General features: G+C 39.9%; 2 protein-coding genes across 10 annotated transcripts; one reads left to right on the forward strand and one right to left on the reverse strand.

The window, feature by feature from the left end:
• The first annotated feature begins 93 nt into the window (after nt 1-93).
• Nucleotides 94-3,425, forward strand: PRL-1 (protein-tyrosine phosphatase 4A family member PRL-1). Its single transcript, XM_018001882.2, has 4 exons — nt 94-326; nt 398-564; nt 2,506-2,637; nt 2,709-3,425. Exons 1-4 carry the CDS (start codon nt 219-221, stop codon nt 2,818-2,820), a joined length of 519 nt encoding a protein of 172 aa, XP_017857371.1. The 5' UTR covers nt 94-218; the 3' UTR covers nt 2,821-3,425.
• Nucleotides 3,161-26,166, reverse strand: milt (trafficking kinesin-binding protein milt). 9 transcript variants are annotated; one of them, XM_018001863.2, is made up of 6 exons: nt 25,849-26,166; nt 22,936-23,190; nt 22,656-22,865; nt 9,696-9,974; nt 8,044-9,634; nt 3,161-7,974 (listed from the first exon to the last, which is right to left on the reverse strand). In XM_018001863.2, the coding sequence occupies exons 2-6, from the start codon at nt 23,096-23,098 to the stop codon at nt 6,870-6,872; spliced, it is 3,348 nt and encodes a 1,115-aa protein (XP_017857352.1). In that variant the 5' UTR covers nt 23,099-23,190; nt 25,849-26,166; the 3' UTR covers nt 3,161-6,869. The 9 variants fall into 9 exon arrangements, with proteins under 9 accessions (XP_017857352.1, XP_089319705.1, XP_089319704.1 ...); XM_089463579.1 differs by lacking the exon at nt 25,849-26,166 and adding an exon at nt 25,014-25,128; XM_089463578.1 differs by lacking the exon at nt 25,849-26,166 and adding an exon at nt 24,003-24,020.
• Nucleotides 26,167-26,370: the final 204 nt, after the last annotated feature.

A 26,370-nucleotide genomic window follows, 5' to 3' on the forward strand; every position in this document is an offset into this window, starting at 1 on the left:
AAATAAAATCGCGTAACTTCCCAAAGTCAAATCAAACAAGGAAAAACAAAACACACAAACACACACACACATTTATATTTAGCCCAGACAATTTTGAAACAATTAACACAAATACACATAACACGTAATATTAACTTAGTTTGAAAAACAAGAATTAGGATCGATTAACATATTGTAATTCAACTGATTTGTAAAGTTATTATAAGTTAAGCAACAAAATGCGTCAAAAAGATCTGCGCCCAGCACCAGCTCTTATTGAGTATAAGGGCATGAAGTTCCTAATCACCGATCGACCATCAGACATAACAATTAATCACTATATAATGGTGAGTATCAAAGTCACAAATGTCCAACTTTCATTTCCATCATAATTCATTGTTATTCCTGGGCTTTGCAGGAGCTTAAAAAGAACCATGTTAACACTGTGGTGCGGGTGTGCGAGCCCAGCTACAATACGGACGAGCTGGAGGCCCAGGGTATTACTGTTAAGGATCTAGCCTTCGACGATGGCACATTTCCGCCCCAGCAAGTCGTCGACGAGTGGTTTGAGGTGTTGAAGGACAAGTAAGTCTGAGCTAAGTGCCTTACCCCCGATTTCTATATCATTTCTTCAACAAGCTGAAGTCATAGTATTTATAATTAATATTTTGTTTTCTCTAAATGACGACCAGAAATTTGAGCTATCAGAATTTAATTGAAATGAAATTGCTTATATGATATAGAAATTTGTAAAATAATATTTCAAAGTTCTATTAGAGAACTATGCACTTATAAGAGTCAAAAGATATAATTATATTAAATGTTTAGTACAAGTAACTTGACTATTTATCAAAGTTTTACAAAAGATTTTATTAGATTTGTTATATACAGTCCAGTCCCGATAATTCGAAACGGGAGGATCATTTTTTTTTTTTTTTTTTCGATTAACCCAGAAATTTAAATTATCGAGAACGATTTTTTTTTCTATTTATGGTGATATATATGGAAAACTTGTCCAAAAATTCTTTGTAAAATTTATTACATTTTTATTTTTTATTAAAACTTAAAAAATCCGAATTTGAATTAAACTTGCTGAACAAGTTCACCTTTATGTCCTCCTAGTTCAGTGAGTTTTGCAGTTCATGAACATAGATAAAGTTCAGTTAATTATGATAAATTTGTATTTGTTAGTCTACCAAAAACAGACGCTGAATAGAGCTCAGTAGAACGTATGATTCATGAACAGGTGAACAAAGTTAAAAATAACGAAGTTATTAAGAACCGCTGGAAGAACAGATCTCTGAGGGTAGCTCATAGCCAATTGAACTTTATTGTTGATAGACTGAATTAGTTCAGCTAACAGTTTGCTGAACTAGTTCTTTGCTTCAGGGAATTTTACAACGATTTCTATATCAACTAAGCAATGACGTTTAATTATTCTTCAAATCCAGTTAAATATGATTTTATATAAATTCCGTAGCTTAGGCTCATTTGCAAAAACAAAAAACAAAAAAGCGATACCAAAGTTGATTTTTATCAATTTATTCAGTATTATTTGTTGCTTTATACACCGACAATGAGATGAACATTAAAACGAATTCCAAAAACAAATCATCGACTAACCTGCTGCTAACAACATTTCAAAGAGCTGCGCTTCAAATCTCCCATCAAGCAATATATTTAAAACATAAACATCGATTATATCTGTATCTATATATATATACCTGCATATATCTGCACCATATCCCGTAGCCCGCGCTTAGGCCTTGCTGTTATGTAGCTCTCTGTACCAGATCACACTTATTGAATATCATTTCTTTTTACCATAAATAAATATGATTTGCTTTATGTAATATATCCATATCCATATCACTTTTTCGTTAAGTTTTCCCTAGATGCCTTTGTAAATTTGATTTAACCTCACAGTAGATACCCATAAATACTTGAATATAAACTATTTAATTTCGGTTTCGAAAGTCTTACCTACTTCCTCCATGCATATATGTATATATCATATATATATATTGATTTGTAAATATATATATGTATATGTATATGTATATGTGTGTACTCCGTTTCGTTTCTTGGTTTTGTGTGCTATTATCCGCTGGCTAGTTTTAGAAAGTCCACAAGCGCCACACTATCCTACTACAGACATAAGCGTTTCTCGCTTAGACACATACCAAAAACAGCTCCAATGGCAGCTCGAGCCAGCCTCTCGGCAGCGGCGTCGGCGGCAACGGCAGCAGCAGCAGCAGCGACAGCATCAAATACTACAGCTTCTTCAGACACAGATACAGATACAATGCCCCTGACAGCAAATGAAACAGATACAAGATACAATAATACTGCATTCGTTGATAATGAGACTTGTCGGTAAGCGTTGCCTTGTAATACCAATTAAAGCGAGCCTTTAGAACCACACTGAATGAACAATGACAATTTCAACAGCTAAACCTCTCTTTACTGTGCGCTCAACAAAATATACTGATATATTCATGCATTTATCTTTTATCTCATCCACAGATATCAGCAGAACCCCGAGGCGTGCGTTGCCGTTCACTGCGTGGCTGGTTTGGGACGTGCCCCCGTTTTGGTTGCACTTGCACTCATCGAATTGGGCTTGAAATATGAAGCAGCTGTTGAAATGATTAGAGAGTGAGTCATAATCTTAAATCTATGGAATCGATTATTAATATTTGTTTCGTTCTCCTCATTTTTTTTCTTAGTAAGCGACGCGGCGCTATCAATGCCAAGCAGCTCTCATTTTTGGAGAAATACAAGCCGAAGGCGCGTCTAAAGCACAAAAATGGCCACAAAAATTCATGTTCTGTGCAATAGATTTCCAAAACCATATGTATATTCCCACCAGATAAAAAGTGTTCATTTTTTCAAAACAAAAAAAAGGAAAACAACAAAAACAAAACAAAACCAAAACAAACGCTAAAAATTCTAAAACTGTATAATTGCTAAAATCACAAAAACGAGAAAATGTATGATTGAAGAGACAGATTGAAAACAGCCCAATATTCTATAGACGAGTCGATCACAGCCCAGTTATATTTATATATTGAAATTCGCATGAATTGGCAACAACAATTGTATTTATTGTATGTATTAATTAATGTAATTTATTTAATTTTATATTTCGCCAAACAAACGCAATTCTAATTTTATTTCACGCCCCCCCCTCAAAGTGTCCATTAAATGGTTGTGTGGCCGGGCATCGTAGCAAAAAGATAAACATCTATAGCATCTGTAATAGTAGCGATTATGTACCTATCCACAAATCCAAATCCAGATCCGATTCCAAATCCAAATCCCAGTCCGAATTCAAATTAATGTCAAGGGTCAGGCGCCATAGGCAATAATATGACTAAATATATATTTTATTGCAATATAGCCAAAAACGAAAAAATACAAAAAAAAAAAAAAAAAAAAAGAAATCAATAACGATAAAAATAAATGAATCACGTGTAGAAAGCTATACATATAAATACATATATAGATATATGGATATACACATATATATATATAGATGTATGGAGGAATGATATCTGCTTTAAACTGAACGCTGCATTTGATGTAAACGATCTGCAAATGATGTACTTAATCGCATGTTTAGTTTAGCCAGCGCTCAGACGCCGATTCATTTCATAGTGAGAAATATATTCTAAATAACAATACAAATAAAACGAAAGGAAAACGTAAATCTAAAGAAAATATAGACTAGTTACATAACTATTAAGTCGAACCCTGCTTGAACCGTAAACGAATTAACGTACTTTCGGGTTTTCCATGTAATTGCAAACAATTTTGATTTCGATGTGCTTAAAGGAATGGTATAATGGTCGGATCCTATGCGCTTTCCCTATTCTCTCTGTAACATACGAAACTCCGCTGGATAACAACTATTTATATACTACTAAATCGTACAGAAATAAACAATTAATTAACAAGTACATACAAATTTTACATTAATGACTACATACATTTAAACGCTATATGCAGCCGTTGCAATACACATAAATACAACAAATACACAGCAAAACAAAAATTATTTATAAATATATATATACATATATATAAATAAATCTATAAAATATGATGAAACAAAAACACAGACACTTAAAAAAAAAAAGAAAAAAAAATTGAGAAAATGAACATGAATGAAAATGATACAAACCTTACAACAAATTTAACAAAGTATAGTCAGGATAAAGCAGAAATTATAAAATTATATGCTTACAATTAATTTATCCAATATTGAATTGTAATTTTTTAAAATGTTAGTCATTACAATGAAATAAAAACGATATATGAAAATTAAACATTTTGTATCAAATGAATAATCTATTTTAAATTGTTCGATTTTGGGAACTTGCAGATGGCCCATTTTTACGTGAAATACCATCGTATATGATTCAATATGCTATTCGAGCTTTTACTATGATGATGAACTGACTATGCGATTCTTAAGAAGTTGCGTAGTAAATGTCTAAATAAAGTTTTGTTAAGGCTAACAGAAATTCTTCGAGTCTTTAACTTATTAAACCCTGAACCCATTGAAAATGGGAAATCAGGGTATAATGGTTTTGTGAAAAAGTATGTAACGGGCAGAAGGAGTCATCGCAGATCCCATAAAGTATATATATTCTTGATCAGGATGACGAGCTGAGTCGATATAGCTCTGTCCGCCTGTCCGTCCGTATGAGTGCGTCGATCTCAGAAGTTACAAGAGCTAGAGAGCTGAAATTTAGCATGCATACTCGTGTGTACCATACGCAGTACGGGTTTATCATATTTTTTTGATAACTCACTCGATAACTCTTTTATCGAAAGTTTCATTAAGATTGTATATCTACAAAAAAAATTATTTGACAAATAATTTCTTATAAATAATATTGCTCACACTACAGCGCAGCCCAAGCGCAGTCGCTGCTAGTTGCGCAGTCAGCAGAGTGCGTGTGGATGCGTGTGTATGCATGTGTGCATAAAAGAAGTGCAGAATGAGTAGAAGCTTAGTAGCTTAGAGGGTTCAGGGTATCTCCCAGTCGAGCAGTCTCGACTGGTGCCTTCTTACTTGTTTTCCATGACATTTTTTTAGAAAGACAGACTCTTTAAATCTTGTGCAGATTCGAGCGTAACCCATTTCTCTTCTAAATGAAATACATATGTTCAATAAAGCGCAGAAATTCGGCCCAAAATAATGCTAAAAGTCGATTATTATTTAACGTGTTCTCTTTATTTTTGCATACGTAAATAAATATATATTGATAATGGTTACAACTAATAAATTTTACATTTTCTTGTTGTTTTAGATTTTTAAACTTTATCGGGCACACATTCGTTTCGCTCTGATGCCGGTTTTTATTAATTTTTTATTTCTTTTTTTTTTTTTTTGTGTGTTTTGGTTTTTCTTATTACAAACTGTAAACCTAAATTTTCAAAGCATGAACAATTTCGTCAATATATGTATTTATGTTGCTCTTGATTTTAATACAATAATTTCATCAGTGATATACGTTTTGTTTTGCCCAAATCAAAGTATATGTAAATAATGCAAAATAATATATCAAATTTGTTTTTCTTGCTTTTTTTCTTTGTTGTTCTTTCCTCTTTTTTTTTTTTTTTGTTTGTCATTTTGTGATAGAATAAGGGCTCTTCCACACACAGCGAACGCTGTTGGCTAACAGTGATCTAGTAACATGTGTTGCAAACTATGCTATGCCAGCCAACAGCACTGCCGATTAACAGCCAAATGTTGTTGTTGTAGTTGCTTTACTTTGAGAATAAAAACTAAAATAGTATGCATAAGAGTAAATATTTATTGGGTTTCGTTCAGTGCACTCCGTTTAGAAGCTATGCATTGATAAAGCTAAGCGCATAGCCAAAGGAGTGCCGCGTTTTTTCTTTGTGTGTGTGTGTGTGTGTAGTATGTAAAGACTAGAAACAAATTGATTTTGGGATATTCTTCTTTTTTCTTTGTATGGCTGCGCACAAAGCACCAGAAACAGAAGCGTTTTAGAATAATGCAGGCAGTTAAAAAGATATATAGTGTTCAATTTCTTGTTTGTGATATACGTAAGTCGGCTAGAGTGGAAAGCAAAAACGTAAACTATATATATACATGTGTAAAAAAATATATATACCTTTTTGCAAGTCCACCTTCAGTTAATTATATCTTATATACATACATAATTCTTTTCACACACTCTTCGGTTTATACAGCGAATTATTATCGAGCGAGAAAACCAAATAAAAGTAAAATTAAAAATTATATAGTATATACGTAAACTACGTTTCGTACCCTTTAAGTAAGCACATAGATGAAAATAAATACAAAATTGGCAAAAATCATATATAAGTTTATATCGTTAAGTGTGTTGAGTAAATAAAAAGCTGCTTTGGAACTGTATTCTTGTTTTTCTAGCACTATCCTGCTGGGTTGTTGTTGCTGCTGCTGTTAATAATCGCTTTTAGTTGGCCGCCGTTGCACAAGCAAAACAAGTGATTCTTTAATTAATAATAACTACTAAATTTAAACATTTTACTACAAGTATTTACAAATCACAGCTACAAACACTAAGACAGCAGGCGTGTGTTGCCAGTGTTGCATAACATCGACATCGACATCCACTTCAACATCCACATCGACAGTCGTTAACAAAATGGCGGCTGCAACGGCGACAACTAACGGTACACCCTCATTTGCTTGGCTCTACTGATCTCATTCGAATCTTCACATGGAACAAAGTCTAATTAAATCATAGTCCGGCGCGCTTAGCTCCCTTAACGAGTCTCTCCCTAGCAGACGCATCTGTATTTCTATGTTTGTGTTTGTATATGTGTGTGTGTGTGTGTTTCTCCTCTCTCCCCTCTTCGTCTTCTTACAGCCAGCCTCCTTTGCGGCCAAACAACAAGGAACTAACCGATCCCACAAAGGCCTGCGTAATGCTCTGTGGCGCCGCCCTCGCCTCACTGTCGCTGCCCTTGGCATCCCCAGCAGCTGAGGCACTGCTGTCCGCCACCTTGCCGAGATCGGGCCGCACTCGCCGGCCGCTGCCTGCGCCTGCTATGGTGCCCAGATCGGGTCGCTGGGCAGCCATGCCGTTCTTCAGGTTCCGTCGCGACTTCTGTCGCTGCATTTGCTTGAGTCGCGTTTCACTGGCTGTGGCGGAAACATCAACGGACGCAACAGCTGCTGCTGGTGCTACTCCTGCTTTTGCAGCTCCTGCTCCGGCTGATCCTGCTCCTGTTCCTGTTGCCGGCTGTGGCCTAGCCTTCAGCTGCAACACTATGCCCTGGTCATCGCTGTCCTCGCTGCTGTAGGCGCTCGTCGTGGCGCTGCCGCCGCTGGCCACGCCCGTCGACGTTGCGGGCTGCTGCGGCGTTGGTGATTTGAGGCCGCGATGTAGCACACCCTTGATTTGTGCGCGATCAAAGTGGATGTCATCCACGATCTGGTTGCTGTTCGTGTGCAAGCTCTGAAGACTCTCGCCGCTGATACTGCCACAGCTGCTCAGCTGGGAGAGCGGCGAGCTGCTGCGATTGGCGATGCCGGCGCTGCGACCGCGCTGTGCGCTGATTATGTTCTCCAGCCCGATGCTCTCCACCTTCTCGATCAGATTGAGCGAGCGCAGCGCCCGACGCTCCAGATGCGACAGCATCACCTTCTGCTGGTGCTGCTGCTTGCTCAGGCTGCGCTGCAGCTGGCTCTCGCTGGGGCCCACCAGCTTGCGCCTGATCAGATCAGCGCCCGAGGAGAGCAGCCCGAAGAGCGGCTCCGGCGACTGGCCACGCGGCGGCGAACCCTCCGGACTGTTGCAGGGCGTCACTGTGGGCGAGAAATTGGGGCCGGCGGGCGTATTCAAAGCGCTGGGCGTGACCGCCTTGATGCCGCGCTCATTCAACATGCCGGCCAAGCCCAGATTAACCGAGAACGTGGAGCACGAATTCTTGCGCGACATGCCGGCACGAGGTGTGGCCGGACAACTAAAAACACAAGAGAGAAACAATGAGCATAAAATAAATTAAATAAACTTTTGTTATTTGGTATCCCACCTTGGCTGTCTGGATGTGGATGTGGAGGCCATGCGCGACGACATCTGTGACTGGGAGAGGAAGGACAAATCGTTGACGAAACCATCATCCGGATGCATTACCATGCTGTTTGTGTAGGTGTACGTGCAGCCGGGCGCCTCGAACTGCTTGCCCAGGCCAATATCATCGCTGACGTCCTCCTCGACGTCGGACAGCGTGTACACCTGCATGCCCAGATCGTCGAGGCCGCGTCCGCCGCGTATTGTCACGCCCGGTCGCTCCTCCAGCAATCCACTTAGCGTAGGCGTGGCCAGGCGCGACCAGTGATGCAGCGTCTGGGAGCCCTCCATGGGCTTCACAATCTGCAGCTTCTCTGGCAGGCGCCACTGGTGCGTCGTTAGACCGGAAGATGAGCCCGATCCCGTTGACATGATGCTGTCCGGCGTGCGCACACCCATGGGTAAAGTGAGTCCAGCCGGCTGTCCGACTGCTGCAGCTCCTGCTCCGACGCGGCCATGCGTCGGGGGGTCATCGTAGTTGTAGGTGCCGGCGGGCGCATAGGAGAGCATCGCACGCCGAGCCAGTACCTCGGCAGGCGTCAGACGCTTAAGTGCCGCCTCCAGCTCCTTGGCACCTGGAGCACCAGGCACGCCAGAAGGCTGCGCCGGATAGCCATCATCCGACTGCGAGTTAAGGCTTTCGCTCGAGAGCGTCTTCAGGCCCAGCGAATTGCTGCTGCCGCGATAATAGGACCCAGCCGGATACGCCATGGAGGCCATGCGCGGACCGGACGAACTGCTCATGGACATGGCGCCCATCTGGGTCATCGACACATTGCCGCTGTCCATGTAGTTGCCGTTCTTGGTGGCACAGCGCACCGTGTCGAAGACGCGCTTGTAGGGCGGCGGCCCGTAGATGCTGCTGGAGCCGAAGCTGGCCGCCATGCCCATGCCGCCCGGCAGCTGCGACATCATGCGACCGATGCGATCCGCGCAGCGCTGGCTATCGCCCGATATGCCCGAGTCGAGGCTGTTCTCCGAGTACAACGAGGACTCCATCAGCTCCGACTGCAGCGACTCTGCGGCCACAGCGGCAGCGGCTCCGTTCGTGCCCAGGCCGCCCAGGAAGGAGCTGCGCGCCTGCGGCTGCGACCGCTTGCGTTGCTGCTTCAGCTGATCCTGGGCCGAGTGCAGTAGCGCCAGCACCTCCTCGTAGCGCTGCTTGAACTCCACCAGCTCGAGGGCGAGCGCATTTTGATTCTCCTTCGTCACATGCAGCAGCGATAGGTGTTCATCGTTGTCCTGGGTCAGCTGATGCAGTCGCATCTCCGCCTCGGCCAGGCGCGCAGTAAGGCTCACAATTTGCTCGTGCTGCAGTCGATTCTCCTCGCGCTGTCGCTCCAGCTCCAGACTGAGGTTGTCGAACTGTGAATTGGCATCGTTCAGCTGGGCACTGATGTCCGCCATCAGGCGTCGCTCGTGCTCCTCCACTTCGTCCGTTTGGTGCGCCAGCTGTGTGGCCTCGTTCTTCAGCGTCTTGTTCTCATCGAGCAAGGAGTTCACTTTCTTCTGCAGCAGGTCCAGAGTGATCGATTTTGACATGGTAGGCGTATCTAAAGGTGGATGATTTCATTATTATTACTTGCATATTATTATAATTTTTATTCAACTTACCCGCATCAGTTGCATCGTCTGCATCGTTGGTGAGCACCGAAATTAGTTCGTTCTTCTTGTGCAACTCGTGCAGCAGCTGGGCGCGGTCATCGTTGGAGGCTTTAAGATCTGTTTCCAGATCACTTACGCGCGCTTCTAGTGCATTGTTTTGCGTGAGGAGTTCCTTGCCAATTTGCACCGTCAGCTCCAGATCCTTTTCCTTCTCTTCCAGCAGACGCGTCACGGCCTCAATATCATCGTAGGCACGAGTCATCTGGCTAACACGGTTACCACATAGAACTGCAAGCAATAAATATTATCCAATTAATACAATGAAATTCAATATTTTCACTAATATTTACAATTCGACTTCAATTACAGACTATCGATAATGTTTAAGCTGAGCCTTACAATTCGACTTAAGTTACAGACTATCGATAAATAAAGATACAAGATCAGAATGCAAGCACACATCGACATATCGATTTAACAGGGCTGCCAGATCATTACGCAATTGAGAAATGTCCAAGACCTAAAATACCTTCCATAAGTAACTGTTCATTCTGCTGCTCCCGCTCTCCCAAACCAAATGTCGGCAGACCATACTCATGCGCTGGCGTCGCTGCCGATGTCGACGCCGCTGTTGTTATTGCACTGCAACCAGCTGAGAGCTCGAGTTCATCCTCATATTCAAGTTCATCCTCTGTGATGCAAAAGTCGTCGTGCCAATCGCTCGACGCTTTTGTTTGGCACGCAACGAATGCGCATTCCTCTAAGCAATGCTCGGCTATTGTTGTTGCACTAACAGCATCCACAGCATCCACATGAGAGCTGCTGCTGCTGCTAGCACTGCAATTCTCAGTGGCTAAAAATCGATGCTCACTGCCACCGGCAGCAGGCGCCACACCGACAGCCGACCACCACTGCCGCCCTCTCTCCATCTCTTTTGTTGGCGCTGACGCCGCTCCTTTGCCATTGTTTACGTGCGTCATGCTCAATGTATGTAAGTCTTTCGCTTTATTTTCATTGGGTTCTGTGCTCACAAATTTCCTTAGTCACGCAGCATTCTGCGAGTTTCTTTTTATAAAAGTTTAAATTTGCTTCGATTTAGCTTTTTCGATTATATCGCGTATTATGTAATAAACAATCTCATTGTAAAGTCTGCTGCCAAGGCACTTGGTTGCTTTGTTGGTGGCGGTGGTGGTTCTTGTTGTTATTGCGCTGATGTTTGTGGATCCAGCGGGGTTGCAACGTTACATTGGTGGTCACATGACTATTTTTTTTGTAGTTTTATCGTTGTTTGTTTTTCAGTATGAGTCAAAAAAGCATTGTCAACCGCAGATGAAACACTTAAATTAATTGCTAAATTAATGCGAATTGTCTGAAGTCAGCAGAGAAACTAAAACTGTCATCGCTATTGCTATTGCATTTGCTCTCTCGCACGTTCTCTCTTCTCTCTCTCTCTCTCTCTCTCTGCGCTCTTTGCCACCCACTAGACGCGCGCTGAGTATGCGCAATATTGCTTTTGCGCTTTGTTGTCGAAAAACTTAACATAAACCGAATAAAACCTAGCTTGAACTTCTAAACGAGTATTTCAATATATTTATAGCCGTGAGCGCAACTTTTTCAACTCTCAAATTCAAAGCCACTTCTTGCAAACGCGACGTGCACACATACACTGACGGCAGCAGCAGCGGCAGCGCTGCTACAGTCGAACAGTGGTACAAGCAGAGAGAGAGGCAACGGCAGAGGAAGCGAGCAGCGCAGCAGGCAACTGCAGGCAGGCTGGAAGTAAAAGGCGTTTTCCCTAACTCAAGTGAAAGGAAGAGCCACAAAAATGTTTGGTGAAAAGAAATGCAGCATCAACATATGTATGTATGTCCATATGTATATATGCTGTCTCCGCCAGCTCTACGGGAATTACGAGTAATAAATTTAGGCAAATGAACAAAACTCACGTGTCGAAAATAGCCACACAGATTGGTTTTTTTCAGTTAGTTTTGATTGCGAACTTCACGCGCGTTTCACTTCACTGGTTGGCACTAATAACAACAACAACACTGTTGGTAATCACAATAGCCACAAGGCTGTGGCCAGTCCAAAGGTTGTGAGACATAAACGAATGCAAACAACAACAAAACTTCCAAATGAATTCTAAGGTAAAAAGAAATATCGCCAGCCGGGCAAACGGCGCTCCAAACTCGTGACGGAGCAGCGACGTCCGACAGATTGACACATACACTTACGCACGCTTACACACGCACACACGCCTTGCTATACACAAACACGCAGTTCGAGTTGTTATTGGATGAGCCAGAGGAGGGTTAAGTTTTTGTTCGCAATTTTAAAGAAAATTGCTTGCTTATTTTACTCGATTTTTACTTTAGAAAATATATTGTAGCACTGAATGAAATTTTCCTTTTCGTTTTAATTTTTGACAATATTTTCTAGTATTTTTTGAACATTACAATTGGCACAAATTGTGTAATTTGCGGATTAGCAGATACACGACAAACGCTCAGAGTGAATTTTATTTGCTTCTGTGTTATTTGTTGCTGTAGTGGAATCCACCACCAAAGTTAGCATCCACATGTGAAAAAGAGAGAGGCAAAGCACTGTTATTGCTCTGTTATGAGCGCTCTGCGACTGTTCTGTTATATTGAAATCCACCAAAGAAGAGAGTGAGAGAATGCTAGCAACCTAACAGCATTGCCAACTTGAAAAAATTTACAGCTCAAATGGCTTCAATGGTTTGAATTCAAATTCGTTATCTTAATTTATATATAAATTATTTTTAATAAACACTAGTTTAAATTTAATTCTGTTTTTTACACTGATACTGAATCATAGCAAGTTAATGATTCAAAGGGCTTCATAAACCACAATTATGTACATACAGAAATATGTATGTATGTATGCATATGTCTCTCATTAATCATTTGACACTGTCTTTGTTTTTATAGTAGGGAAACCGGAATACGTCTACCTGAATCCTAATCCCATTCATGTTTTCAGCACGGATGTCGTGGCGGGTAATTTTCCGCGTATCCGGATATCTGGAAAGTAGGATAGCGAATTTCCCTGGAACACTAAACTGAGATAGAGGCAATAAAATCCAGGTACAAATAATGCAACGCACTACAAACGAACGCCGATCGAGTTGGAACTTTTGTAGAACCGAATTTCGAGTTCCAGTTTCAATCTGCTAAATACTGCTCCGCACGTGTCTGTGCCTCAGCCCAAATAAAATAAAAACGTGTAAATTCAATTAGTTGTCGAGTGTTATATAAGACTTTCGTTGACGATTCTGGCTGGGCAGCTTTATATTTCAATTTGATTTACCTTTAGCGATATGCACACCTACATATATAAATAAATTCATACATTTCTATCTACATCCATTTGTATTTCTCTAATTACTGGCATGGGAACAACTCCCGAGTTGAGCTTACAGGAGCATAAAAAAGACAAGTTTTTGTGCTTACAAGCGATTTACTGCAAGTCTAGTATTTTCTCTAAATCATCGTCGATCATTAAGCTACAAGCTTTAACGACTTTTGTCTGGGAGCGCTAATAGAACTCTATACGTCCATTTACCCATTTCATTGCGAATAGCTAGACAAACAGACAAACAAAACAAATGTCATAAAATTAAAAGAAAAATCTGAATGATCGGCAGTTTTAGTTGATCTAATCAACCGTCATAAGAGCGCTGCTTTGGTCAATCATGCGATAGGTGTAAAACGTTATGCACCTGACCTTAAAAAAGGAGAGAAACAAAACGGCAAAAACGTTGCAAAACTGTTAGGGAAAATAAGTTAAGAGTGCTGTAGATGAGTGAAACCGGCTGACAGATGCCCTAAACATCAAATTAGGCCTTTTCTGTTTGAGAGAAATGTGCATAGTTATCCACAGGTAACTCTTTAATCTATTGAGCTTGGGAATATACGAACTGAGTTTCATATTTTAACGCCCGGTTTCTTCTTCTTTAACTTGTGAGATGTAGTCAAAATAATTGTAATTCGACATCGACCTCAATCGATTTGATGATAATGGAAAATTTATCGCTGATTCGATGTGAAATCTATGTGACCTATTGAAGTCTGTAGCTCACATCAATTTTGCTAAATGCAGTAGAGTCATACCCCACATTTTCTCTCTCTCTCTCCTCTGTTACGGGGATTGCAACAAAACCAATATACCCTAAAAAAGTTAATTTCCCACACGTTCAGGGCATAAAAAGCTTAAGATGAGATCATGTGCTTCGAACTTTAATGGATTATTTTAACTTGCTAAAAGCTATTCTACCTATGTATATGTACGTATGATATAAATACATATATTTATTCATATATCGATAACGCCTTCCGCAAATATCAAGAAAACACAAATACAAAGTCTGAAATGGGAATTAGTAAGAGAAACGGGCGAAAAAAAAAAAATAAACAAAAAATTGCTGTCGTGCCGCTAAACACGTCCACCACAACAAAGGAATTATACAAATAAAAAATCAAGTAAAGAACTAATTCTAATTGAGAAAACATTAATCAATCGACAAATATAACTACTAACGATAAGATACGTCCAGTGACTTTCTACACCGCCACCAATTGCAGCGGAACGAGCTCTCCCCGCTGCACTTGACACTGATAAGCCGACAAGCAGGCGATAAGGCCAGCGATAATGGATAATGAGGCTCAGTCAGATAATTCGCACCTGTGAAAGCTAATTGAGCACCTAATGGCAGCTTTAATAACCTAATTAAGTGACGCCTGCCCAAATGGCCAGCCTGGGTATAAATTTTGTAAATATAAACTGTCAACAATTCAATCTAAAGGGGGTATTATAAAGAATGTATAAAAAAGTTTTATATATATTTTATATGACTGAAATTTCAGCTGATTAATAATTGAAATAAACAAAAAATAAAACTAGCATATCAAAAAGTATGAACTCGAAATAAACCCTTTCTTTAGGTGTAAATACATATGCATATATCAATATTTGACTTAATTATTAATTAAGAGTAAAGTCTGTTTTCTATTTAATTAACTGCTGTTATAGTATTACGGAGTGGCTAAGAGCTTGTTGTGGAGCTGTAATCCCAGTGAGTTTGCGGCTTGAGAGCACACTTCTCATTTCTAACTTATCACTCCCTCATCAGAGAAAGAGGAAGAGGGAAATATAGCTAAATAGAATCCCGCAGGTGTTGCTGAACAAGAGTGAGTGGTAATTTAGGCCATTTGTACAGGGTCTTTGGGACAAAGAGGAGCGACTCAAAATTGCCATTTGTTGTTGGGCGCGGTTACACATTATGCAATTAGGATGAGAGGTTTAATTGGCACAGAACTAATGTATGAAATAGTATAGTACTTAGTATAGTATATCCCCATTTATTTTTTGCATTTTTTCTCAATATAACATTTTGCCTATCTATTACTCATATATATACCCATATACCTATAAATGTCCAACAAAATTAATATGCTAAAATAGTTAAGGGGGTCATAAAGTCTGCACTTTATTAGGGGACTCACATACATGTATATTATTATTAATAATTATTGCAATCAAACGAAAAGGCACAAAAACACGTAACAATAATGAAGACATATGAACTTTAGCTGAAAATTATCTTTTACTTCATATATAATTATTTTTATATTATATCTTGCAGACGTAAATCTTCACATCTACTTCAATAAATTAAATGTCTATTAGACGCGACTTTAGTCAACATATTTTCCAAATATATCTGAAAGCCTTTCCACAACTCGCCTCAGCACCAGCTCTTTGCTTGATATCTAATCGCATATCTATTACTGCCAATAAAGTTATTTCCAACTAAGTTCGTAGTTTCTTAAAAAGTAAATCATTTTAGATTTAGATTTTTCTTATTAAGATAAAACTACATATTTTGCTATAGTTAATTTGATCTTAAAGTAAATAATTCCACTAAAATATGCGAGCGAAATAGTCCTAGTTTTTTTTGTATTTTCTTTACATATTTATTGAAATGATGTCTTGTTTTATAAATAGGTAGTTAAAGTACGATATTTATCAGTTCGGTAAGAGACATCTCTAGAGAAACTGTCTTAACTTTCTCTACCCACCATTCTAAACGAATTTTGTTCAGCATTTTACTTTCACCCGTGTTTGCAGTGACAGAATATAGAATAATATTTGGATAGCAATTCAATTGTAAAAGATTTCCAAATCGAATTAAAGAGTTGAGCTCGCGCCTTCAGTGCTTCAGTGGGTGATGCTTACCTTTGTTGGTCAACAGGCTGCGCACCACTTTCAGACAGTTCTGGCCATCGACGTTCTTGGAGGCGTAGTACATGAGCTCCCAGGAGTTGGCCGACTGCAGCAGCTGCGCGGGCAGCTCAAAGTTGGGCCCCTCGACGGGCAGGACGCCCGCGATGGGACTGGGCACTGGAGTGCTGGGCGTGCTGTCATCCTGAGCTGTGCTGTCCCGCCTTGGCTGTCCCTTGGCCGCAAAGTCGTGCAGCAGCGCCAGCAGCGGCGCCGAGGCATTCGTTGTTGCCTCTTGCGGCGTCGCCTTCATCTGTTGCACAATGACGCGCATGCGATCCACAGCCTCCAGCTCGAGCTCAAGTCGCGTGGGTGGCGGCTCGGTGCCATTGACAATCGCCGACATCGAGGCACAGGAGCTGCTCAGGCTGTCCAGGCTGTCCAGCTGCTGGTCCAGCTGCTGCAGCTTATCCGCCGTGCGCTGGCAATTGCTCTCCAGCTGCTTGCCCAGCAGCTTGTACGTGTTCTCAAAGTGTTTGCTGGCGTTCGAAGGCTGTTTGCTGATTGTCGAGGTGCTGCTGCAGTTGCTCATGTTGCTCATGCTGCTCATGTTGCTCATGTTGCTGCTGCTGCTGCAGTTGGACGTCAGCGAGCAGAGCGAACTGTTGCTGGCCACATGCTGTACCATTGAGCTGCTCAGCAGCTGCTCCTCCTGCTGCGTCTCAAGGCCGGCGACAAAGCTCCGCTGATAGCCATCAGAGTCGTCTTCCGGCTCCAGCGTGAACTCAGGGATGATGGGCAGAGCTACAGTTGTTGTTGTTAGTTTCACATTTAAATGTGGCTTTTGTTGTTGTTGTTGGTGCTGTTGTTGCAGATCGTTGCTCTTTAGAGCTGAATTGTTGCTAAATAGTGGCATTTGAGATTGTTGCTTTTGTTGTTGTTGTTGTTGGTTTTTGAAAGCCAGCGCATTGTCTTGTCTTATTTGGCTAACAAGTTTCACACTTGATTTTCCCTCTCTTTTTGTTTACGCGCACATTGAACAATTAATTTTAATTTTAAATGCTGCAATTTAATGTTGATGTACCAAAGAAATTTATGAATGAGTATGTGAAGTTGGATGTCTGTCAAATGCCAGTGTTGGACAACGTGCACATTCTCAATTGAGTCCTGTTGTGGCTAACAGCCCAAGCTAAATATGCCAATTTAGCTATTTACAAGCTAAATAAATCAATTTAGCTAATATCAAGCGAAGTTTACAAATTCAGCTATAATTTGAAAAGCAATTAGATTCCGTTTTGGCTTGATTGAGGGCTCTAATAGCTTTCCCACTTGTTATGTTGACTCCACTCAGAATACAGTGTTTCCACTAAGTTCGTGCACAGTTCATATTTTGCGCTACATTAACTTTAAGCACTGCCAGAAAGTTCTAAATGTGAGCTGGAAGACACTCGACATAGCCTCAAGTCCCCTCAGTGTTGAGTAACACAACCAAATATATATATGAATATCACGATTTCGTGCTGACTGCAGTCAAGTCATAACACTTCTACAACGCCTCGTCCTACTGATTTGATTGATCAACTCAAATGCGCATTTGGCTATAATCAAACTGACTCACGGCCGCTCAAGTAAATATGTTTATTATCTTTATGGTTACGCACTTATCGATGGTCTATTTTGGTTTATCTAAACACTTGCAGCACTATATGAATGTCTTGACTCACACACATATGTATATAGATACCATACATATATTACTTTAGACAATGGCTTATAACAAATTACAAAATTCCAATTTACATAATACAGCATTTCCACTTGCCATTCATGACACTTTAGTTTGCCTGCTGCAGCATTAACATACAATGCAAGTGGAAAATATTTCAAAATCCAGAGATCGAGAGAAGGGAGAGGCACAACTGAACAACGGCGTGTGGACTGAGCGACTGACTAAAACTGAAGAATGGCTCTGATGAGGTGGGCCCTTGGATTCGGAAAAATGTCGAGCATAAAACAAGTTTACATTTTATTAGCCAGCTCGAAAGATGCGCCTTTCCACTCAGCCATAACATGTCGGCGATCACGTAGCTAGCTCTAGTGGGCTTTCCTAACTGGGTCTGGGCGAGTGTCTATGTGTGAGTGTGTGTGTGTGTGGGCTGAGAAAATGTAGAACCCATCTAAGCGGAGGACGTTGAGATGACCAGCTAAAGTAAAAGGGGAAATGATGCAACATTAAGTTAAGAGCCACTGATGTAGGCTGATGATGCTGCTCTATCTACTGCCGATGCCGCTGCCCCTGCTGCTGCGCTTGATAACTATCAGATCATAATTTATGGTCGAACAGAGTGAAAGAAAGAAAATTGAGCTGAGCTAAAAAACAAACAACCGTTATAGCTTGTGCCAAATAGAATTTTCCGCTGAGAGATGATCAGCAATAAAAAGAAGGCAATATTCAAGCAGAACCAATGGCTATCTGAAAATAGATAATACTCGGGCTAGCTAAGCAAATTCATTGTCGTAAAAAATTATACTAGAATTATCTTTCATTTTGTTTTTTAGCATATTCAAAAAAACTATATATAGATAGGCTGGCCATATGCATAAATCATATTTCTTAGGCATTTGTCTTAAGGAATCAGAATTAATATTCCTTATTTACAAACTCTGTGTTTGTCTCTCTCTATCTTCTCTCACTGTTATTAAATATATAAACTCAAAAAAACTCTCAACCTATAAACTTAGTTTAGATCATAAATAATTCTTTTTATCATATCATCGGATACATATGTACATATGCCGGAATATACCATATATTATATTAAAATTTAAAATTTTAAGCCAACATGGGTCTTCTCTTATAAACTTGAATGAATCAACACAAAACAGTTTGATTAATGTGCAGTCACCATTTAAGCGAAATTGCAAAGAAATAAATACTTTGACACAGTCTTGGAATACACTATAATTTTTAAATATATAAGCAAACAAACTGGAATTATGACAAGCATAAAAAAATAAACCCAAGAGGATTTAAATTAATAACAGAATTTGTTTATTTCTATTTGAAGACAGAGCGAGAGAGGGGGGGGGGGGGGGGGGGGGGGAGAGAGATAGAGAGAGTACAGAGAGTATTGCATATAGCGACTGCAAATAATATGTGAGTGGTTCATCGACATGCTACAGGCGTAGAGCCCTCAAATGATATTCATTAATATCTGTATACGTATATAAATATATATATATATGTATATACACACACACTTTATGAGTCAGACTTTAAAAGGTAAGCCTCGGCTATAAAGGCAACGCGTGCACAGACAGGGGCGCGGGGCTTTAGTGGGTTAATGTAAATTACGCTATCGCATCGATAATAAAACATGTGAGAGACTCAAGAATGGCATTGCTTGATTGGCTAATTGGCTTTGAATGACAAAACTATCAAAATTATGTAAAGGAAGACAGCTGAATGAAACAACAAAATAATACACTTTTGTTAGTGGCGAAAGAAAAAATATGATAATAAACATACAAAAAATGCCAATCAATCGTGCTCACACGCGAAAATGAAATGAAAACGGTTTAAAGCAGCAGCTAAAATAAGACAAACTTTGTAGTTTCAATGTAGTTTTTTTTTGTCTTTTTTTTTGGTTCACATCAACTTTCACAAAATGCTGTTGGTGGTAATTAATTATTGGCAAAAGTTGGGCCCAATTAAATCTACTTCTACTTGTATGGTCAAGCAACGCGCTGAATGCAAAAACAACACAAGGAATGCACTCGCTATCCAACACTGCTAATAAGGAAGTTCACTGCGAGATAAGTACATGTACGTATGCTTGTGTGTGTGTGTGTACTAATAGCATATGCAACTATTTCCACTTGGCTCAACTGCAAGAAAAGCAAAACACTTTGCGCTCCATTTCGCTGCGCTAATTGTGGACCGCAATGTGAATGTCCTAATCAATAGGCCAGTGACAGACACACAACACTCTCCGCCATACATACACAAATACATACATACATGGCACAAAAGACACAAGAAATTCACACACTCACACACAACTGTATAACAACCGTTGGCCATTGGCGAACAGTAGCCAGAGGTGTGTAGTGTTGTAAAATGACGCAATTAAATATGTCATTTAGCATTTTGTTTGTGTTTGGCAAAGAAGTGCTCGCGGTCCCCCCTCGGATATAATACGTATTATATCCAAGCATAAGCACACACACATGGCACACATTTTTGCCAGTTTGTGCATTGTATGTTGGCCGGCACCAGCTTAACACCAATAAAAATAGCCAACAATGTGGGTCGGGGGGAAATGATCAGCAATTTAACGTGCCTAATAGCTAACAACAGCAACGTCCACTTTTATTGCGGTTTATTCTCGTGATGAGTAAACCAACGCAACGCGTTTGCGTTTTTGCGGGTTGCTTTAAACGCAAAAGATAAACTCACACGCACAGCTGACAAGAGCGGCGGCGGTGTCTGATTGATGCGATACGGCCAAGAGCAAGAGCAACGTAGCCATAAATATTTTCTGATAATGATTAATCAGCGTAGCTATGGCCGGTTGCAAGAACAAGAATTCGAACTCGAACTCAAACTGGAACTGAAACTGACACTGGCACTGGAACTGGAATTGTAATTGGCAGTGGATAAGCGGCATGTACAGAGCGCAACGGTAAATGGTTAAATTACGAATGGCATGCAAAAGGCGACGAACAAGCAAATAGCCGAGCAAACACCTAACAGCTGTGCTTGCTCGTCTGTCTGACCGATGTGTCGAGCGGACGGACAGTTGTAGAGAACGAACAGACGCTAAATTCCGATAGGCAAACACACTTGATTGCTTATCAGCAGCGGCAGCAGCAGCAAGCGACAAACAGCGAGACAGAATAGCGGCACATGGAAAAACGATTATGTAAAGCGCAGCCAGCAAATGGAGACATTCAGCGGGCGGCAGCAGAACAAGCAAGAACAAATTAATCTGACAGACGAAGACCCTGCCCTGCCCATGCCCATGCCCTATTATGAATTACAACTCCTACACTTACACACACACACACTGAGAGCATGGCGACCCCATTCATAAATGCGTGTGTTTACACACAGAAACAGGCAATGGCAATTCGTTTTCTTCGTAATTCATAAGCAAGTTCAAAGTTTCTGTTGCTGTGTGCGCGTCCTAAAAATAAATACAGTTGTATGACGCCAGGCGGCGGCAAGCTGAAGCACTTGGAGAAATTCCAAATGTTTCGTTTAGCTCTTGTATTTCTTTTCCTTTTCTTCGTTTTTTTGCACAAATGAGCAATACACACACACACAATAACACACTCAAAGTGCGTGTATTAGTAATAATTTTCGATTGTTTTTAGCTTATGGTTTTGCAACACATTTTTTTTTTTTTAGCGCTTTTATAGTTTGATATTATTTTTGGTAATTATGATTTATTTTTGCTTATTGGGGCACGCATACAATTTCACTGGGTACACAGCAAACGTCTCATATTTTTGGTTCAATGTCGACGTGTTTATATTTTTAAATTACATATTAAACAAAAACGCGCACGACGCTTACGAATTTCTTTTGGCACTATTCATTGCTTACGGCGCAACGCCGTCAGTTGGCAAAATCTTTTGAAATGCACACACATCGACGACGCACGCGGAATGACAAAGGCTAGGCAATGCCCCAAACCCGTTGGCGGCGGCTCCAACTACAGCTGATTGCGGTGTGAATGTCAAAACGGCGAATGACAACACCAGCTGATGCCAGTGTGACCAGCTAAATTAAAACTAAATTAGGCATATTCGAAATAATAATTCAATATGTCTTTCATTTAAAAGTATGTCTTAGAAACAAAAAAGTCAATGCCAAATATTTAATATTAGCTCTGACCAAATAATATATAGGAAAATATAAATTAACTCAAATATCGTTTATCTTGTGCGAATGGCAAAGAGAGCTTTTCCAGTTCGCAACACTGAACATACGAACAAGTATTGTGATATGAGTGAAAGAAAGCTTGGCGCAATTTTTAAATAGGTATTGCGATAACATTTGAGAATATAGCTGCTCACACATAATATATGAATATTCAACAGATGGTTAGCAAAACAAATTAACATTACAAATTACACTTTGATATACAGTATTATATTTGTTGTACATAGTCAAATCCTTTAAGTAAATTTTGGAGACGCATTAATAATACTTTGTCACAAGTTTATTGGCGTCAAAAACGCGGCACATTTGCAAAAAATAGAATACATATAGAATTTATTTTTATCTTGCTTTGCGTTGCGTAGATAAAAGAGAATTGCGTTTTGTCTTTCATGCGGCAGAGATAAACAATTTTTTTAAAGATCTTTAAAAATGAATAAAACTTGGCAAAAAACAAGAGATAGACGATATGTAGTATATGAATATATAAATATATATTCTATAATGACAATATGCACAAACTGATTCAATTTTTGCTCTATTATATAACTATAATAGCAACGGATTGAGAAATTCTTACACATACAAAATGAATTCAATTGAGCAATTATGAATGGGTGGATATTGGGCAATTAAAGTATCATATATGTATATGTATATAGAATTATATTTTATAAGCTTATCAGACAAGGTCAGACAATTTGTTTAAACAACTTCATAAACTATTTATAGCGTTTGAGTAACTTAATATTAGTATTGCTGATTAGTGCAGTACTCACGGAAATAGTTTAGGCACTCTCTAGTCTGTTCCTTGGTCAATCCGAGACCCTCGACCGGAATGGGCAGCGCTGGAGCTGGCACAAACCAATCCTCATTCGCATAGCCAGAGAAATCAGTGAGGAAATCATTTCGCACTTTATATTTGGGTATCTGTTCCTCCAGCAATGAAAATATTTCCACCTCCGGCAAATTCTCGTTGCTGCACAAATCTGTGAGGGTGTGAACAGATGGAAGTAATTAGCAAGGGGTTAATTACAGTCAAACAATTGCACAACTCACCAGTTAGGCAACTGGCATCCGCGGTCTGTGGTTTGTTGGGCGTCGTCGCCTGTTGCATGAGTCGCTTTGTTTGCAGCTTGGGCAAGTGTTTGCTGAGCGTCGCCTGCGCCGAGGGACTGAGCGGCATTTGGCCGCCATTGGCCCCCAATGTTGCGGATAGCATAAATGTTGAAGAATTTTAATATATTGTCGTTATCGATACCGATGTAAATATAATCGTTTTATCGGCTGGTCAATGTGTAGTTAGTTGATTTTCTGCAATTGGAAATATACATCGGCTTGTTAATTCACCGACTCTCAAACGAAACTAATATTTAGTCAACAGCTAAGAGCCAACAGCTAGCAACAAGTAGCACCCAGACTACGCGCGTTTTCCCCATTTGCTTTCTATTATTGAGTGGGCGCTTATCTTGCTGCCCAAGTTTCGATGATAAAGTCAACGTCAAAGCAATGATTATTAATACTATAAATATTAGTGAAACGTCAAAGGATTTTAGCGTTAATTTATCACAAGCATAATTCGCACATTTACACACAAGTTCTGCTGCCGAAGCTAGCTCCGACTCAATATCACTTATCATTACAACTGATTATTTAAACATACTGATTGATTAAAATTTGTTTTTATTTTTTATTTATCATTATTATGCGTATGAAAAATCATTATCTTCTTCAAGATACCACGAGCAGTATCTTATATGAAATTCGTTTGCTATCCAAATGTCACATTTGATTTAAAATTGCAAAATATTTTTGTCATGCGAATTGCACAACTTGATCATCAGGTATAAGGAAAGCCTTTTAATATAATAATTTTAAGTTTTTGATCACTACTACATACAAAATCGTAATATAATTATGTTTACGTTTGAAATTGATTTATTTTCATTATATATATTTTCATAGGTTCAACAGTTCGCTTTTTTGAAGAGTTTATCAATAACTCTGATTTGGTCACACTCGACTTGAAACTGGTAAAAATTTGCATCCAACAAGATAGCGATCATAGGACTAAACAGCAATGGTTTGTATCGATAAATAACTCCCAAATATGTATAAATTCATACGTTATTAGAAAAGGGATCAATATATTTTTTCCTATAATTTCCCGCGCACATTCACAAATATTAAAAGCGTTGCGTACTGACTGTCGTGCAAATGTTAACTGATTTATCATTGTCCATCTGGCAGTGGGTTAAATGGAGTCTGCACGAAGAGAACTCCAACTGAATTGAAAGTTCGATTGGTAATTGTTGTTGGCTTCTTATTTAAGAGTATGAAGTCAAAGAGAGATGGCCAAAAAGCAGACAGACACTCAGACTACGTGCCGAACGCGGCGTATACGTATCGCAGCAGACTCTGCAGCTCGCAAACGAAGCGATATAATATAACATGGTGCGGCGCGGCGTGCGGAGCGTAAAACCGTGTAATTAAACTGTAAACAAAACACAAACAGCAAGCAAGCACTCGCTCGAATACAACTTATTAGTGGGAGCGAAATTGCGGTGAAAAGTTGCACTTCCTCTGCCCAAAAGCTTTTCAAGGCAATTCGAAGTCAATGGCGCTGACGCACAAAGGCTGTTTTAATAAGAGCATGTGACGCTGACGCGAACGGCGATGTCGACGGCGACGTCGACTGCATGGAAAGCAATAGCCACTGCGCGCCACATCGGAGGTATTCCCTGACCGTCGCCGTTAGATCGAGCGAGCACAAAGGTTTCGCGATAATTGCGATAACAGTGAACGAATTTTGCGACTGCTTATTAATTTATTTCATTTTGTTTTTTTTGCTATCGACGCTTAGCCATTTCCACTGCAGCAGCTGCATTGCGTAATAGAAATTTACATATAGACAGAAGCAAACACAAACACAACAAACTCGTAAGTGTGAATGTGAGTGGAAGCCGGCGATGTCAGCAGCGAAGCGAATGATATGTAAGGGAATAAGGGAAAAAAAAAGCAAATTGCTATTGGCTGCCGTTGCTCTTGTTCCCGTTGTTGTTGATTTTTGTTCTCGCGCGTCTTGTTCGAGACATTTTCCACTTAATTTTTTTATTTTTATTTTTTAGCTGTGTTACGTTTCGTTTCACTGTCCACTGTTAAGCGCGCGTTGCCAGCAAAACTGAATGGATGAATGGCATAATTCTCTAAAATAAATTTGAAAGCCAAAGGCAAGCAATGGCTGGCTGCAGCAATGGCGACGCTTGCCAAAAAAAAAAAAAAACAAAAAAGAGAAAAAGCCAAATACTAATTTGTTAAAGTTTCGTTTCCCTTTGTTGGCATCAGCTTGTGCTTAAATAGTTTGCCTATTGCTGCTGCTGTTGTTTTTGGCTTTCCTCGCTTCGTTCTGGCTGTTTTTACGGTGTACTCAATTTTTTGGCATACGCACCGACACAGACACACAATATACACATATTTATCGCACACTTATATAAGCAGCGCTGCCATCGAAGACGACGTCGCCGTCAGTGGAGCAGGGTCATTAGACGACACCGTTGTAATTTGTAAAATGAATTTATTTAAAGTGTGTTCCGCATGCATTGCCAAACATGAATCAGCTGGGCTGGGATTTGGAATGGGGGATGCTGCTGCTGGTTATGCTCAGTAGGGGAGGTCAAAAATGGGATGCGTGGGCGCAGGAATGTATTGTGCGTATTCATATGACACTGGTTGTGTGTGTGTTTGTGTTTGGTCGAGGAGCGCGCCCACTACAAATGTGCGATTATAAAACACTGTCATCATTTGCTCAGCACTCAGCACTCGCGCACTCATTCATCAGCGTGAATGTTACTCATATTTCATAATTTTTTCCAAGCTTGTTTTGTTTTGAATATGTAACCCACACAATCCACGAATTATTGAATTTTCATTTTCAGCACAACTTTATCGTTGTTGTTGCTCGACAATACCTACATTTGTTGTAGTTGTGCATGTGTTTGCCATTTTTTATTTCATTTTTTTTATTTGGATGTGTTGTGGCTGCTTTCACACTAAAAATCGAAGCGAAAACCACATGCCAATGTTCTCTCTGCACAAGCGCGCGTCAATCGATGGAAAGAAAAACTAATCGTAATTTGTTTAGCTAGTAAAATATACACTTTGTATTTGTGTGCGTCGAGTCACATTGAGTTTAAACTAAATAAAATAATCGTTGGTGTAAGGAATTTGCTTTTTCTGCAGCTGCAGCCAATATCTTGCGCACACTGGTGGTGGAACGAAACGCGATTGTCAGCCTCTTAATAGCAATCGATGTTTTGGTAAACAGCTTTTATTTATATCGATAGCTTTTTCGATATTCATTTTGGATAATCATTTGTACATTTTACTTTTTCAAATATATATATTTTTGTTTATTAAAAAGCATACGAATCTTCGCTAATTGCATTCAATTACTTCCACACAACATCTTGAGAGCGATCACGGATTGTAAATAGC

This window comes from Drosophila arizonae, chromosome 3 (assembly GCF_054131065.1).
Source record: "Drosophila arizonae isolate 15081-1271.41 chromosome 3, UAZ_ARI_1.0, whole genome shotgun sequence".
Classification (NCBI taxonomy): Eukaryota; Metazoa; Arthropoda; class Insecta; order Diptera; family Drosophilidae; genus Drosophila; species Drosophila arizonae.